The following is a 15789-nucleotide window of genomic DNA, read 5'->3' as shown; positions in this document are numbered from 1 at the left end:
ATTTTATTTGTATACTGTTTTCATAGTTTTAGGTCTGTTATTGATGTTTTAAATAATTTCAGTTTTCACTAATTAGGGAGCCCTCTGCACTAGGAGCTGTGGTGGTGTGATGATATGAAAAGTTCTTTGTAAATAAAGTTTGATTGATTGATGCGCCACCCTCCCATCAGACACGTAGAGTGATGTTTCCTACCTCCAGGATCACTGCACAGATGAGTTTGACACACTGGATTACAGAGTCCTGAGTCCCAGATATCGTCACCCCTCGCTCGGTCGAGTTGGGCAGCAAATCCCCCGCCACCTGTATCTGAGCTCCGGTGCTCTGAAATCGATAGCAGGGTTTCAAGGGAAGATGAGTCTGATAAGACAAGTTGTAATTACACTGCCACGGTTTCTCCATGTGCTCCGCTGCTAGCCTGATGACCTTCTACGTCGGTGATAAAGGAGACCGACCATGTTGCAGTATGTTTGGGGAAGTGAAGCGCAATGCTCTGAACGACTCAGCTGCTGAGGCAAAGACTATAAATTTATCATGCAGCTTCTGTCACTACAGGACTGAGTTATTTAAAACCCACAAAAAAAGCACTGCAGAGAAATGCTGAAAATTTTGGAAAGCACTGCCAAGATCGTAAACGTCCTTGGCCATAGATGTGTTAATCCAATCCAAATGGTTCACATTGGCCTAGAATGTTGTCACAAGCTAAACCTCATGACTCGTTATGTTTCAATGAAGAGTATTATTTTATTAATGAATTGTCTCAATACATTCCTGCATTATTGGTTGTATCGATCTGAGTATCGAATGAGGCACTACCTAAAGAGAAGATCAAAGACTAATGCTTCCACCCTGACTATATTTGCTTACTTTGACAATCATGCATGCTTTTTTTGATTTGAGTCTTTTTAGCTGAGCTATTTACAACTTCCCATGACTTGGTCCCTTAACGTGCTGGGTTGTTTCACAGTCAGACGGCTAAACCTTGAAACATTCACATTCCCCTGAGGATGAAAACTAGACTCATCCAGTGTCACTTTCAGTTCAAAATGTTATGATGAACACTTAATACCTTCAAAACTAATGACCTTCCCATCAGTCTCAGTTGTACTTTACAGCTAATTAGGGAATATTAACATTCTAATGTGAACACCTGCCGAGCAACCACATGAGCGCTTTGCCTTTCTGAGGATATTTGCATCATGACATTATCAGTGCTTAATCAATCTATTTAGCCATTTTATATACCGTTTGTCCTCATTAGGGTTGCGGGAGAGCTGGAGCCTATCCCAGCTGACTTTAGGCGAGTGGTGGCGTACGCCCTGGACTGGTCACTCGTCAGTCACAGGGAACATATAGACAAGCAATTAGCCTCATATTCACCCTTATGGGCAATTTAGAGTCTTCAATGAACTTAAGAAACATGTTTTAGGATGAAAATCAGCATCTCCAAATCTGAGGCCATGGTCCTCATTCAGAAAATGGTGGAGTGCCCTCTCCGGGTCGAAGAAGAAATCCTGCCCCAAGTGGAAGAGTTGAAGTATCTTGGGGTCTTGTTCACCAGTGAGGGAAGAATGCCGCGGGAGATCGACCTATCGATCTGTCGTGGTGAAGAAGGAGCTGAGCCAAGAGGCAAAGCTTTCAATTTACCTATGGAGACGAGCTTTAAAGAAAAAGATCTTTAAAGAACAAGAGGGCGGATACAAGCGGCCAAAATGAGTTCACTCCGCAGGGTGTCTGGACTCTTCTTTAGAGATAGGGCGAGAAGCTCAATCATCGGGGCGGAGATCAGAGTGGAACCGCTGCTGCTCCGCATTGAAAAAAGCCAGATGAGGTGGGTTGGGCATCTGTTTCGGATGCCCCGGGGATGACCAAAGACACGCTGGAGAGACTACGTCTCTCGGCTGGCCTGGGAACCCCTCAGGATCCCCCCCTCGAAAGAGCTGGACGAAGTGGCTGGGTAGAGGGAATTCTGGGCTTCTCTGCTTCAGCTGCTGCCCACGCGACCCGACCTCAGATAAGTGTAAGAAAATGGATGGATGCAAAACATTTTAAGAGACTTATCATTGTACTAGTATGTTTGCAAATGTTTGGCCACTCTTAATAAGACGTTCGTTAGATTATTCTGCTACATTTGAATGATGTCTGACTGATTCTGATGATGATACCAAAGGCACTTTATAGTGATATTGACCCACATGCAAGGCAGACGTGCTTACCAATATTTCAAAGTGCTGCCCTAGCTTTAAGTGAAATATGAAAAAATATGCATATTAATGTAAGTTTTGCTTTTACCCAACTTGAACATCTTCATCATTCTTAGTCTGCAGTTTTAATGCAACCTCATTACAGCAATACACCAATTGGGCACAACATTATGTCGCAATGCACTATATAATGAGATATGGTATGAGAGCTGTATAAAAATGTCTGCCTTTATGGAGGTAGTAGTGTTTAGTTTTACCTAAAACCACTATAATAAACAGATTACTAAATTAATATCTCTCTGACAGTGTCAATCAAAACCAATCTTTGCACAGACAATTTTTTTTTGATACACCTGTTTTAAATTGGGTCGTGTATACTTAAAGTATAATTGCAATTTGCCTCAATGTAAATCAGCCGACTTTGTACTTTTACAGGGTGATACATTTGTATTCCTAAGCTCAATCATTCTATAGACTGGGAGGATAGTTACCTCTCTGATCTCCTTTATCTTTGTCCCTCCTTTCCCGATAAGAGAACCACACTGGCTGGCAGGAATGACCAACCGCAGGGTGACCGGTGGCTTAGAGCTGATGGTGCCGTTGGCCACCAGCGCTGTCAGGTCCTGTCAGAGACACATAGCAACAGTCAGCAGGACCAAGAGAAGAGAAAAAGAAGAAATGCACAAGAGAGACAGCCCAAGAGAAAAATGAAAGGCAGCTGGGCATCTAACGAGAAACGCGTAGAGAGAGATAAAACTACGCAAGATTAATACGAGACTTTGAATCCAGATCATTTTATTGGTCACGTCAGGTTTTGCTTGCTAAGCAACCTTTTCATATTGGAGGTGTCACCAAAAAAAAGTAAAAGCTGAAGTGACATTAGATGTATCGCAGTCAGCCAGCAGTTGATGTTTGCAACTATTGAGAAAAGTGTATCTAAAATCATTACTACTGTGAAATTTGTCAGCTTGCTAACTAGGCATTAAAACACAAAGCAGTTGCAAATGATTGTATTACAAAGCTCAACACAACCTTTCCCGCATAACTTCCATAAGTGACGAAAAAGTGAGAGCTGTTTCAAAGGAGTTTTTTCTACTTCATCGCCATCTGCGGCAAATTGAATTCATTGTTGGAAGGTTGAATGAACAATCAGTGTTTAATGAGCATGCCTTCATTTGTGACATAACACTTGTTTAATGCCAGTTGAGAGCAATCAAGGGATTTATTCGCTGCAGAAACACCACAACCACTCTAAATCAAATTCCCACTTTCAATGTGTCCAATAGAAAAGTCATCTTTCTCAATAAACACCTATCTGCATATGCATATATTCTGGATTTTTCAGAGAATAAAGGTTTTTAAGGATCCCTAATGACCGAACAAACTTCATGAAACAAGTTAAAATATGAATTGATTTCAATCTGACACACACAATAGGTTGCATTTCTTGTTTGAAAATAAAGCAAATTTGAGGTCAGAACCCTTTTTTTTTTTTTTTTTTTTTTTTTTTTTTATGAATGTTTTCTTTTTTCCCCTAGCAAAACCAGCAAACATCATGAGTGGGAGGAGATGGAGATTTTAATTAATGAAGAGAGCAACTCCATGAACCTTTTGAAATGTAAATACACTTCGCTGTCTCAATTTCTCTCATCAACGCACAACGAATGTGTGACACAATGCAAAATGTGTTGGGCCGTTAGGCAATAAATCTACTTTGACTTGTGGATGCGTAACCTCGAGAGATTCTAACTCTTAAAAAGCAATATCAACATTGCTTCTCAATCACGAAACTTTAAAGTTTTAAAGTTATTATGTGTTTCTTGCATCTATTTTTAGCATCTCTGACTGGGGGTCTGACGTAGAGGAGCACCCAGCTTGTCTGTAAAGTCACGACTTTCTTGATTTGATCTAAAAATATGACACACATCTTAACCACTCTGAACATTCCAACACTTTGCCTGCATTTCAGTGGTGGAAAGTAACCAATACATTGTTATTGTACTCGTAGAATTTTCAGGTGTTTGTACGTTACCTATTTATTTTTCTGATGACTTTTTGCTTTTACTCCTCACATTTGAAAACATATCTGTACTTTCCACTTCTTACTTCGTTCAGAAGTCTTAATATTTTTGGGGGACATGGAGGAATGTGAACTGGGGAGCAATAACAACAATGATGCAAGAGATTCAGAGACGCATGATATTCCCCCTCCATGACCTTAATTAAGAGAAGTTTTTAAATTTTGCCTGCAACAAGAATGTTTCGAGGCGAATGTGTTGTCCTGTGGCAGCCTAAGAAACAAGTTTGTGGTATTCAAAGATTCTGTCTAATCCCCCCCCCCCCCCCCCCCCCCCCCAAAAAAAACAACTACACAAGTAATGTTTATTTATACAGTTGTTATCGTTCACTAAGTTAGCATTTTTTTACTGTATGTTTTTTGTTTTGGTTTTTCTCATAGAGGACTTCTTGTTAGTTTAGTCTTTATTATCTTGTCAGAATTCAATTTGCATAAAAGCTGTGTTCCTCTTTGTTCTTAGAAGGTTATAAACGCGGGAAATTATTTTTTGTGCAGTTTACTTCTTGTTTGGGGCAAGTTATTAAAATTGATATTGTATATAATTGAAAAAAACAAAAGACATTTAGTAATGTTGTACTTTTGAAAATTTGAGAGTCCTTGACTTAAAGGGAATGTTAGCAATTTTCAAAAACAACTTTTTATCATTTTCTTTGGACTTCAGGAGCGTTGCCAAAACTATTGTGGAATATCCACCTCCTGTTCAACAAAAGTTAAAAAGAAAGAATTCGACGGATCCTGAGTCAAAACAAGGCTGAACATTAGTTGCCATAGGAGGTACAGTGGGTACTGAATGTTTTCAGACCCCCTTAAATGTTTCACTCTTTGTTATATTGCAGCCATTTGTTAAAATCATTTAAGTAATTTTTTTTCCTCATTAATGTACACACAGCACCCAAATTTGACAGAAAAATAATGTAATTGTTGAAATTTCTGCTGATTTATTAAAAAAGAAAAACTGAAATATTACACAGCCATAAGTATTCAGACCCTTTGCTGTGAGCTCAGAGACAGAATTGTGGCAAGGCACAGATCTGGCCAAGGTTACAAAAAAATGTCTGCTGCATTTAAGGTTCCTAAGAGCACAGTGGCCTCCATAATGCTGAAATGGAAGAAGTTTGGGATGACCAGAACCCTTCCGAGAGCTGGCCGTCCGGCCAAACTGAGCAATTGGGGGAGAAGAGCCTTGGCGAGAGAGATAAACAAGAACCAAAAGATCACTGTGGCTGAGCTGCAGATATGAGGTCGGGAAGCCTCTCCTCAGTGCAACACACATGAAAGCCCACATGGAGTTTGCTAAAAAAACACCTGAAGGACCTCAAGATGGTGAGAAATAAGATTCTCTGGTCTGTTGAGACCAAGATAGAAATTGTTGGCCTTAATTCTAAGTGGCATGTGTGGAGAAAACCAGGCACTGTTCATCACCTGTCCAATACAGTCCTGACAGTGAAGCATGGTGGTGGCAGCATCATGCTGTGGGGGTGTTTTTCAGTTGCAGGGACTGGGAGACTGGTTGCAATCGAAGAAAATATGAATGCGGCCAAGTACAGGGATATCCTGGACGAAAACCTTCTCCAGAGTGCTCAGAACCTCAGACTGGGCCGAAGGTTTACCTTCAAAAAAAGACATTGACCCTAAGCACACAGCTAAAATACAGAAGGAGTGGCTTCAGAACAACTCTGTGACTGTTTTTGAATGGCGCAGCCCGAACCCTGATTTAAACGCAATTGAGCATCTCTGGAAAGATCTGAAAATGGCTGCCCACCAACGTTCACCATCCAACCCGACAGAACTGGAGAGGATCTGCAAGGAGGAATGACAGAGGATCCCCAAATCCAGGTGTGACTTGTTGTATCATTCCCCAAAAGACTCATGGCTGTATCAGCTCAAAAGGGTGCTTCTACTAAATACTGAGCAAAGGGTCTGAATACTTATGGCTATGTGATATTGCAGTTTTTCTTTTTTTTTTTTAATCTGCAAAAATCAACAATTTCAACAATTCAGGGTTTTTTTCATGCTAATATGGTGTGCTGTGTGTACATTAATGTGGAAAAAAAATACTGAAATGATTTTAGAAAAAAAAAGAGTGAAAAATGTAATGTAAGGGGGTCTGAATACTTTCCGTACCCACTGTAAATGGAGCTCAGCTGAGAGGATTCAGAAGCAATGCGGAGTTAGCAACATTTCTACTCGACAGGTAAGTTTCACCTCTTTTTGACTTTTAATTGATTGTACAGTCCCAAAAAAGAAAACTTTACACCGCTAACATTTAGGGCTCTATATTCGTAGACAGCACATCTGTGGCGGTTGGTACTCACCCACACAACTAAGCTGAACAGTAACGCATTTCTGGGTTTTAAGCAAGCGAGTCTGTAGTATACAGCAGGGATGTCAAACTCATGTTAGTTCACGGTGTAAAAGACCAACTAAAATAGCTTGAAAAAGGACATTGAAGGAATTTCCAACCCAAATTATCTTTCAAACCCGATAAAAGGACATGAAACGTTATGAAAAAAAAAAGACCTTTCAGTACAGTACTTTTCAATCCTTTTCCACCTCTGCTACACTTTCCTCGCAACAATAAGGAACAATCACGCACACGCGCGATGTTGCAGGGTTTAATCTCGGAAGCGTATAGTGTTGCGGGCAGGATAAGTAGCCCTGATGGCAAAAGATTATATTGCTTTCATGCCTGCTGCGCCATGACACCCGAGAACAAATAAACATGGATGACACTCAAGTACGGGCCTGCTGTTACTAGAGCAACTTCAGTTTGAGATTGCGCAAGCACACTTTGCAGGCTCTCTAGTGTGTTTCCGCAATGCACAAAAGAGGCGGAGGTGGTACGCTTCTTGATGAAAGTGCGCTGATGAGACCCAAACACTCGGTGACCAGCGGGTGGATTATTCCCTTTGTTTTTTTTAAGTCGAGTGTGGTGGTGCACAGTGGGTCAGTCAATACGTTGTCATGGAAACTAATGCGTTTCCCCTGCACGCAAAGAGGAGAGTGAGAAAAATCTTTAATGAGTGGACCGCTGTGCCTGTTTCCTCATCATTATCTATTGTGACACCATTTTAATTAGAGGTGGAGGTGCACGGTCACCATGGAAACAATTAGCATTCTATTACTTACGGTATTTAGTAAATAAGATGATCCCTGAAGTGATATGTACTATTTCTACAGATTGATTGATTAATCCAACTTTAAGAATTGATCATGTGAAAACTGAAGCAATTGTAGACAAATGGAGTGCAGTACTAGACTGCAACCAGCAGAAGCGCTGTGGAGTTCATCTCAACTATCTAATAATTTTCTATACAGCTTATCCTCACGACAGTCGTGGCTGTGCTGGAGCCGATCCTGTCTGACTTTTGGGCAAGAGGCCATACTGACCTGGTCAGCCAATCACAGGGCGCATAGAAATAAACAACAATTCACATTCACATTCACACCTAAGGACAATTTAGAGTCTTTGATGTGCCTAACAAGCATGTTTTTGAAATGTGTGGGGGGAAGCTCAAACTGTAGAAAAGCACATATTCTGTGGGGGAGGTCCGGTATTTGCAATTTTTGGGATGTAACCTCCACAAAAGATGGGGGTTTGCTGTACAGTATTTGCAAAGGTTATACATTTGAAGTACTGTGTCATGAACCAACAAAACAAAATCATAATGAAATAGCTGGCCATTATTTTTTGAAAAGTAGTCATCTTTTTATTTTTTTTATCCATCCATCCATTTTCTGAGCCGCTTCTCCTCACTCGGGTCGCTGGAGTGCTGGAGCCTATCCCAGCTATCATCGGGCAGGAGGCAGGGTACACCCTGAACTGGTTGTCAGCCAATCGCAGGCTATAATGGGGATAATTAATTTTGTATGCAACTGTACAAATGTAAATTAATATTAAAAAAAACAATCAACTTTGTACTTTTAAAGGACAAAATCTTGCATATATTGCTATATGATAATTCATGTAATCTATGTTCAAGCGCTTTAAATCATGGTTTGAGGAGCTACTTTACATCCAGTCAACAAGTATTTCACCTATCTGAAGGCACATCAAATTCCAGGAAAAATAACATTTCCCTCTCTATCACTTGTGTTCAGAGACTAATCGATAGAGATGAGAGTACATTAGTGAAGCTGCAGAGATGAGGCGCAGGAAATGATTTTTGTATCAGGTGGAGAAAAATTATTATTTTTTTCCTTCTCCACCCATCACAGGCAAATGATTTCATTTATTCTACCCAGTATTTTGACAACGTTACAAGCCTCTTTTAATGTTTGCATCGAGAAAAAAAAAGTTAAAAAACACAGAATACATCTTTATATATGGGCAAAATGTAATGACAACTTGCCAGTATAGGAAGTGGTCATTAAGATGATATGGAGCTAAAACATCTTCCAGTCTTCGTTGAAAACCAACTACAAGATGTTGGAGTGTAGCTCACAATCTGAAAGGTGGGTTAAGATGAAAAAAATGGAACTAAAAGGATATATCCCACCCCCTGAATGACTAATAAACCCATTAAAAGGTATGTCTCAATACATTTGTTCATAGAGTGCGTGATGACTTATTGATGCAGTAAAAGCAGCGGAGGGCACTTTTACTTTTTTAGCAGAAGTTAGCGGTACCTCTTCCAGTTTGTATGTGATCATGGTGAAGGCTCTGAAGACACTTTCTGTGGATCCCGTGATGGTGATGATCCTCTCTGGACAGGAACCTTCTGAGATGTTGACCCGAGCACTGCTCTGCAGGGACAGAAGTCAACAGATATGACGCTTTTAAATGGTTGACTTGGTATAATGGACAAAGTTATGTTTGTCAGTTGTTGGTTACCAGAATAACTTAAAACAACAGAACTTCGTTAAGAGACTATGGAATAGACCAATTAAGTGAAGCATTACGGTAGACATTATTATAATATTATTTCACATACCGTATGTTTGCAGCAGTTGGAAATGGACTTACTATAAGGAGATTTTTCAGGTGCCTGGATTTTAATTGAACCAGAATAAGTGCTGAGGTGGTACAGTACACTTACCATAAATCTAGCTAAAACCGCATTACAGTGGAAAGTAAACCAACTTTTAACAGCAAATTACAGGTCAATTGTCCAGAGAGAAAATAATACAATAGCTACACAGTAGGTACACATGACACATCTACAAACTGGAAATGAATCAATACGTTACTGCATACGTAAACCAGGAGGAGGAGCCTTTAAGGTAAAAAAGCATATTAAGTATTTACATCAATTATGTTACTTGTAATTGTTTGCACTACTTTGCACCATAGAGTGCTGAGTTTCAATATTGAGTTTTGAGATTTGCACAATACATTTTCTCAAAGATCTTTTTTTTTTTTTTTTTTCCTAATTTGCTATATGCAGAATGTCACATGACCAAACACGGAAAACAGGTTCACTTACTCCCTGTGTATGCTACGCTAACAACCATAACTGCAGTTTGATGACATATTGTTTGAAACGAAGAAAATTTTGTTTTCTCTATGGCTGGTGTCTTTGGATAAAACTTCAATACATGTATATCATTTATTTATACAAATATGATATATGTAAACATAAACAAAGCCCAAACATCAACTTTTATCATCTTTGGTGTCTGCGGTGATATCTTGTGTTTAAAAAAAAAAATTTAAGTTGCCATGGGGCTTCGTCACAGTACCTCTCGCCATTTACCCGAGCCGGGAGAAAGTGCTTCAACCTGTTTTGCTGAATGTGGAAGTAGGTTGCTCATATATCTCATTTAGCTTTGTTAAGGGACTATATAACCCATTTAGAAATACTTTCATTATAATTTTTACACTTACGTTTATATTGTAATATACCTGTATATCGTTAAGTGACCTCATTTGATATGAATTTTAGGCCATATCGCCCAGCCCTATGGAGTAGCGATGCTAACTTAGCATCACAGTGGAACATAACAGTTGGTCAGGAAAGAACGAGAGACTGAAAGCTGAAAGACGGACTATCTAATGTAGCCTCTCCTCTGGGAATTACTGCGGTTACTGCATTATACATCTTCTGCCTTCATCTTCTCCCGTTCAGCGTCCTTGATTTCAAGGTTTGAGTCACATGAGCAGTGACAGTCCAGTGAGTCATGCTCCCACTGTGACTGTGCGGCCCACTGGGGGGTGGGGAGGAGGATGACGGCATGAAACTCATACAGTTAGTAACACAAGCCAAAAATGGCTGACTGGATAATGGCATGGTTGGATGACCACCACGGGGCGACTGTTTAGTCCAGCGGCTGTGCAGGGCTGCATTGTCCCATGACCTCACACTTCTCCTGTTTATCCGTCCGCCTCGTCAGGACCACAAAATAAAACCTTCGCAATTGGAGAAGAAATCAAATGTACCGCTGCAGCGTCGGACTAATTACGTTGTAATAAAAGGCGCAACAACTCATTTGATAAGCTGCACCCTTGGGATTTATGAAAAGAGATTCGAGTGGAAAACCGGTGTTGTTAAACATGAAACGAATGAGATAGGGATCTGGTGAGTGAGCAGCTTGATAAGAGACAAAGAAGTTAGGATTGAAAATCACATAACTACAATACTTAGAATAGCGCTTAGTACTGCAGAATATTTGTGAATGTCTGTCCATTCGTTAACAGGCTATTTCCTGACCTAAAAGGTCACATACTGAGAGACATCGAAATCCATTAACGCTATACAGTGTTCCTTCGCTATATCGCAGTTGATTGTTCGTGATGTTTGTGCAATGAGTGATTATTTTTTTATGGGTATTTACAGTGTACACTAGGCAAAAAAATGTATGTTGCATGCCTCCAGTGTAGTGTCACGTTGTGCCGCAACATGCCGGGCAGCACTGATGTCTACTAAAAGATATGCCGATTAATTAAGAGCAAGAATAAGTGGCAGAGAATATCCCCAACTAATTTCTTGTATATTTGGTGTTCCCACAGAGTAGAGAGAATTTATGCCTGTAGTGTTGTATACTCTTAGTATGTCACTAGCGAAGATCTCCGCCTTCCCTTTCCGCTCCCGAGCCAGCACTGTCAACATAACAAACACGTGTGCTCTCACAAGTGAGTCTTCCACACGGAAGCAACCAATCATAGGAAAGGGGGCGGTCTTAGTCAAATATGAACAAAACAGATACAAAACTGGGTCAAACAGAAGTACGTAGCTGTCAGAGGGGGCCTTCTCTAGACAGTCGTATGACAAAACCAAGGTGTTTTTTTTAATGAAATTGACACTTTTATACTAAGTCCATGTTAGAGAGTCACTCTATGGAGGTCTAAATAGACAAAATATGGGACATTTAAAGTAGCAGTTGTTTAAAGGTATATAATTTCTTTAACATCTCTGCTAATTTCTGTTTGCCCATCTATGGGGTTTCACATTATATACTGTATATTTGCTTATGGACTTTCCTTAGACACAATTACATGGTTTGGTTGAACATTTTGGTGTTTAAAAATACAATGTTTGATTTGCTCGTTTTATGTGTCAGTTTTACTGTAAACAAATAAACAGCTTTGGAGAACTGTGCTTGCGAGAGAGTGAGAACACGTGCTAAGGAATACTTTAGAAATTGTGTTTTAATAAGTTCAAGCGTTTTTTTAACAACCGTAAATCTTTTTTTATTTGTTCTCTCTAAATTGCAGATTTGTTATTTCCTCAATGAATATTCATTATAATTGAAAAAAGTGATAATTCCTTCATCCTCCTCTTTTTTGTTTGTTTTTTCCTTCATGAATGAAAAATCTCACCTTCTTTCTTGGTCCATGTCTCAGCTACCCTCAAAGGTTTGTGAAACAGATTTGGCGTAATGCTACAAAAACAAACTAAAACCAACCAACGAAACCTCCTACCTCACGCATTGCACTTGTTGGAGGTAACAGCAAGTTGAACTTAAATTGATGTCCTTCGAACATTTTTTTTGTTTGCACACATAGTTACATCATAATAAGAAACAAAAGAGCAGATAGCAAAATTGGTCAAGGGTAGAAGTTAATATGGGGCTCGACGATTAAATGTGGTGTACAACGTACCTCCTCACGTATTCGTTTCACAGTCTCTCCTTTCTGGGGGGGAAAAAAACATAATGAAGGGCAGCTTTAAAGCATGCTAAATAATAATAAAAAAGACAAATTTAACTTTAAGATGTGGCTCTCTATTCAAAAGCAATTACCATCAAGCCTCATTGGAATTAATCAGAAAGTTGTAGTGCGGTGTTCTGATGCAATACCGTGTCACACAAAGCAGCATCAGACACATTTGTGTGAGAAGATGTCTGGCTGCTTTAATTGATGTGTATGCCATGGAAGTGTGTACCGAAGACCTCCTACCAGAGACAAAAATATCTAACAAGTTCAAACTTGTGTCACCCTCCTCTGCTTCTCCTTACGTTGAGTCACATCCGCCTCCATTTTCTTCTCACTGGTGTCACTCGTCTGTTTGCACCTTTGCCCACCCACTGACGATCTCTCCCTTACAAGAGCGTCTTAACCACTATCATCTCTCATATTTTACGAGTAACAGGATTTGTGGTCCTTTGCGATTCTGCTGTCCTGTTTGCTATTGAAGGGGAAGAGATGAAAGAGGGAAAGCTCGTGTGGTGGAGAGCTGGTCCATTTTGTTCAAGTGGTGCAGATCAAGTGCCTCTCTGCACCAAACTCATCTCTTCCTCTTCTCTTCCCTGCTGGATCATTCAGACATGCTGTATCATCACAATCAAAGAGAAAGCATCGATCTCCAGATATTGTGAGCCCTTCCTTTGTTGCCAAACAAAACAAAGATTTTTTTTATTCGTCGATTAAAAGACATACAGTACAGTGGCGCCTTGAGATACAAGTTTAATCTGTTCTCTCCCATTGAAGTGAATGGAAATGCCATTAATCTTGTCTCATAAGGAGAATATTGTACTGAATAAAGCAAAGTATGCACGTAAATAATTTAAGAAATTAAAGCATTAAGCAGTTTGTAAATCATGATTAATTCATTGCAGCTCCCTCTGGTGTGTGCAACTCGGTCTCTGGGGGGCAGCAGAAACAAACGAAGAAAACTAATATAACATCTGTTAGTGACTCAGTAACTGCAATAATATCACTCATTTTTCGCATCGAATAAAGAATATATGCCTGTGAGTATTGTTGTATTGTCTGTCTACATGCGTTGCAGCAGCGTTTTTTGTTCAAATATCCTTTGTGTTACAACATCGCCACATACAGTAGATGCTATGCGTTGGTCCATCTATGACGTTTCTCATTATTTGTTAACATTAAGCTAGGTGAGTTAAAGGCAATGCTGTGTGGTTGTTTGAAATACACAGCATGTAATTATTTTGTTTTATATTTAGTTTGACAGTAAACTTCAGCTGGGAGTGGGGATTAAACAGCTCGAAGCCTCTTTTTGGAAGAATTGTTGTCCATCTGGCTAACTGCTGCTTGTTGTGGGGAAAATAACGGCTCAACAACGACTTGTATCTCAAAAAACATTGGGTCACTCGTATCTCGAGCTACCAACTGTACAAGCTTTTTTTGGAACGTGACGTCGTAGCAGCGTATTGCAGCATTTGTCGAGGCATAATTCTTTTCAGCACACTTTATATTGGTGTGAATCTATTTTTTGTCCCTCCACCTTGGTCTTCTATTGATGCCCTATGCAGGTGTTTTATTTCAAGGCAGCTGGGCCCCACCGAATTGACACCACGAGTGCCCACCGGGGGCCTACGGGAAAGCATCCGTGGAGTTCAGTTTCAACAGAAGGCTTGCAGTCAATACGCTAATGTCACCCCCCCCCCCCCCCCCCCCCATCCCCTATTTTGATGGATTGCTGTGTTGCATTAGAGGTAATGGAGGTGGTTGCGGGGTTGGTTTGAGGCAATTACATTTAGGCTACCTCAGATATTCCAACCAGGAGGCTTTCTGCTGACTTCAAATAAAAGTAGGCTAGAGGGCTACGGTTATAGAAAGGCTTGTGAATCATAAAAGGTCCCAATATGGGCAATGACTGAGAGTAATATATATAGTCCAAATAAAAATGCAAATCAAAGTATCACTCAAAACTGAAAATTACTGCTGTGAAATTAAGCTCATTCACAAACATGCATAGCACAATAACAAAGATCAAGCTTACCTTTCCTATGATGCTGCCAACCTCCTATAATACAAATAAATACAAATTCAGAAAGCAAGGCAAAAACATCCCCGCAGTCTGTGGCATCTGCATATATTTTATATTTAATACAGACCAGTAATTCAGTTGTACAATTAATGTGGATAAGTAAAACTGTAGCTGTAGTGTGTGCCTTGTGGGTGTGGCATTTATATTTCATTGGCCTATGAATCAGTTATGATTGAACCGGATGAAGTCTGCCTAGCAACAAGGGGCCATGCAAAATGGAAAACGAAAGAAACCAAGCAGTGTGTTGATCTATATTGCTTGCTATGCTTGACAGCAAATATATTTTCCACTTGTGAAGTTTCATCATGACTGTTGAATGATTTATTTCTTTATTATTATTATTTTTTATTGTGTGTGTGACCAAAGCAGTTGGCCGGCCTAATTTTCCCCTTCAAAACTTAAGACAGTACAAGAGCTTTATTATACATTATTTCTTTGAGAGCGGTGCGCATAATTCATTAGACAGATGCAAAATGTGCAGCGCGTGACACAAAGCAGCAGGCTTTTTACCTTTCCGTGCATGAGCAGTCGTAATGTGAGGGTCACTCCCAAGCCCCCGTCTCCAAAGTCCTGCTCACAGTTCATAGTGATATGGGAGTGGCACGCAGGGAGACGCATGAACAAGGCTCAGCCGCTGGTCACGCACTCAAACCGAGGCCGGCGCTCGCTGGCTGGCTGGGTCGCCGACGTCCTTCAGTGCGCCTCTGAAAGAAAGAACAGAAGGGAAATTCATTCAACCCTCATTCAATCAGAATGCAGGCTTGAACGCAAGTATATGCACATAAAAAAACAACCCCAACAATAATAATACTAATATATTTAATATTGTATACATTTTTATTTTGTTGAATTGGCTGGGTTGGGCTTACATTTTTTAGCTTCCCAGAGCAACCGTCAAAACTAATGACTGAGCTTGTTTTAGGGGGAAATTTGATGTTTTTGTTACGTCTGACAGCATTATGACTTGAATGATTTTCATACTTTCTAACAAAAAGAGCTCCCGTAAAAACAAATTAGATTGCGGGTCTTACAAAGCAAAACCAAACATCTTCCTACTTTCATTAGTTCGACTGATACTGATGGTTGATCATAAAAAAGTCATAATGACCACCCCGTTGTGTACAGGAAATTGACCAGGAGGATTGGCAGTGTGAGTAATTGTCATTTCCTCGGAATGTTGTCTAAGTGATCATTTTCAAACAGTAACACTTGCAGAGATTTATAGAAATAAAGTGCTGCATCTTGATGTTTATGTTTTCTGCCTTGTTAAATCATTGTTGATAATGATTGTGAGAAAGCATTAACATGATTAGCCTCTCCACATAGAGCATCATT

At 40.0% G+C, this 15789-nt stretch overlaps 1 protein-coding gene across 1 annotated transcript in view; it reads right to left on the bottom strand.

Annotated features, from left to right (window-relative positions):
- pcbp4 (poly(rC) binding protein 4) overlaps window positions 1-15789 on the bottom strand; it is a 54375-nt gene that overhangs the window by 19093 nt on the left and 19493 nt on the right. Inside the window, exons 2-7 of the mRNA XM_061698397.1 lie at window positions 14965-15158; window positions 14407-14430; window positions 12321-12353; window positions 8909-9025; window positions 2694-2825; window positions 194-322 (exon numbers count right to left, since the gene is read on the bottom strand). Of these exons, the coding sequence (XP_061554381.1) occupies window positions 194-322; window positions 2694-2825; window positions 8909-9025; window positions 12321-12353; window positions 14407-14430; window positions 14965-15072 (543 nt within the window). The 5' untranslated portion in view covers window positions 15073-15158. The remainder of the gene's footprint in view (window positions 1-193; window positions 323-2693; window positions 2826-8908; window positions 9026-12320; window positions 12354-14406; window positions 14431-14964; window positions 15159-15789) is intronic.

Source organism: Phycodurus eques, chromosome 1 (assembly GCF_024500275.1).
Source record: "Phycodurus eques isolate BA_2022a chromosome 1, UOR_Pequ_1.1, whole genome shotgun sequence".
Taxonomy (NCBI): domain Eukaryota; kingdom Metazoa; phylum Chordata; class Actinopteri; order Syngnathiformes; family Syngnathidae; genus Phycodurus; species Phycodurus eques.
The sequence above is the reverse complement of the archived record's forward strand: the minus strand, read 5'-3'. Positions and strand labels throughout refer to the sequence as shown.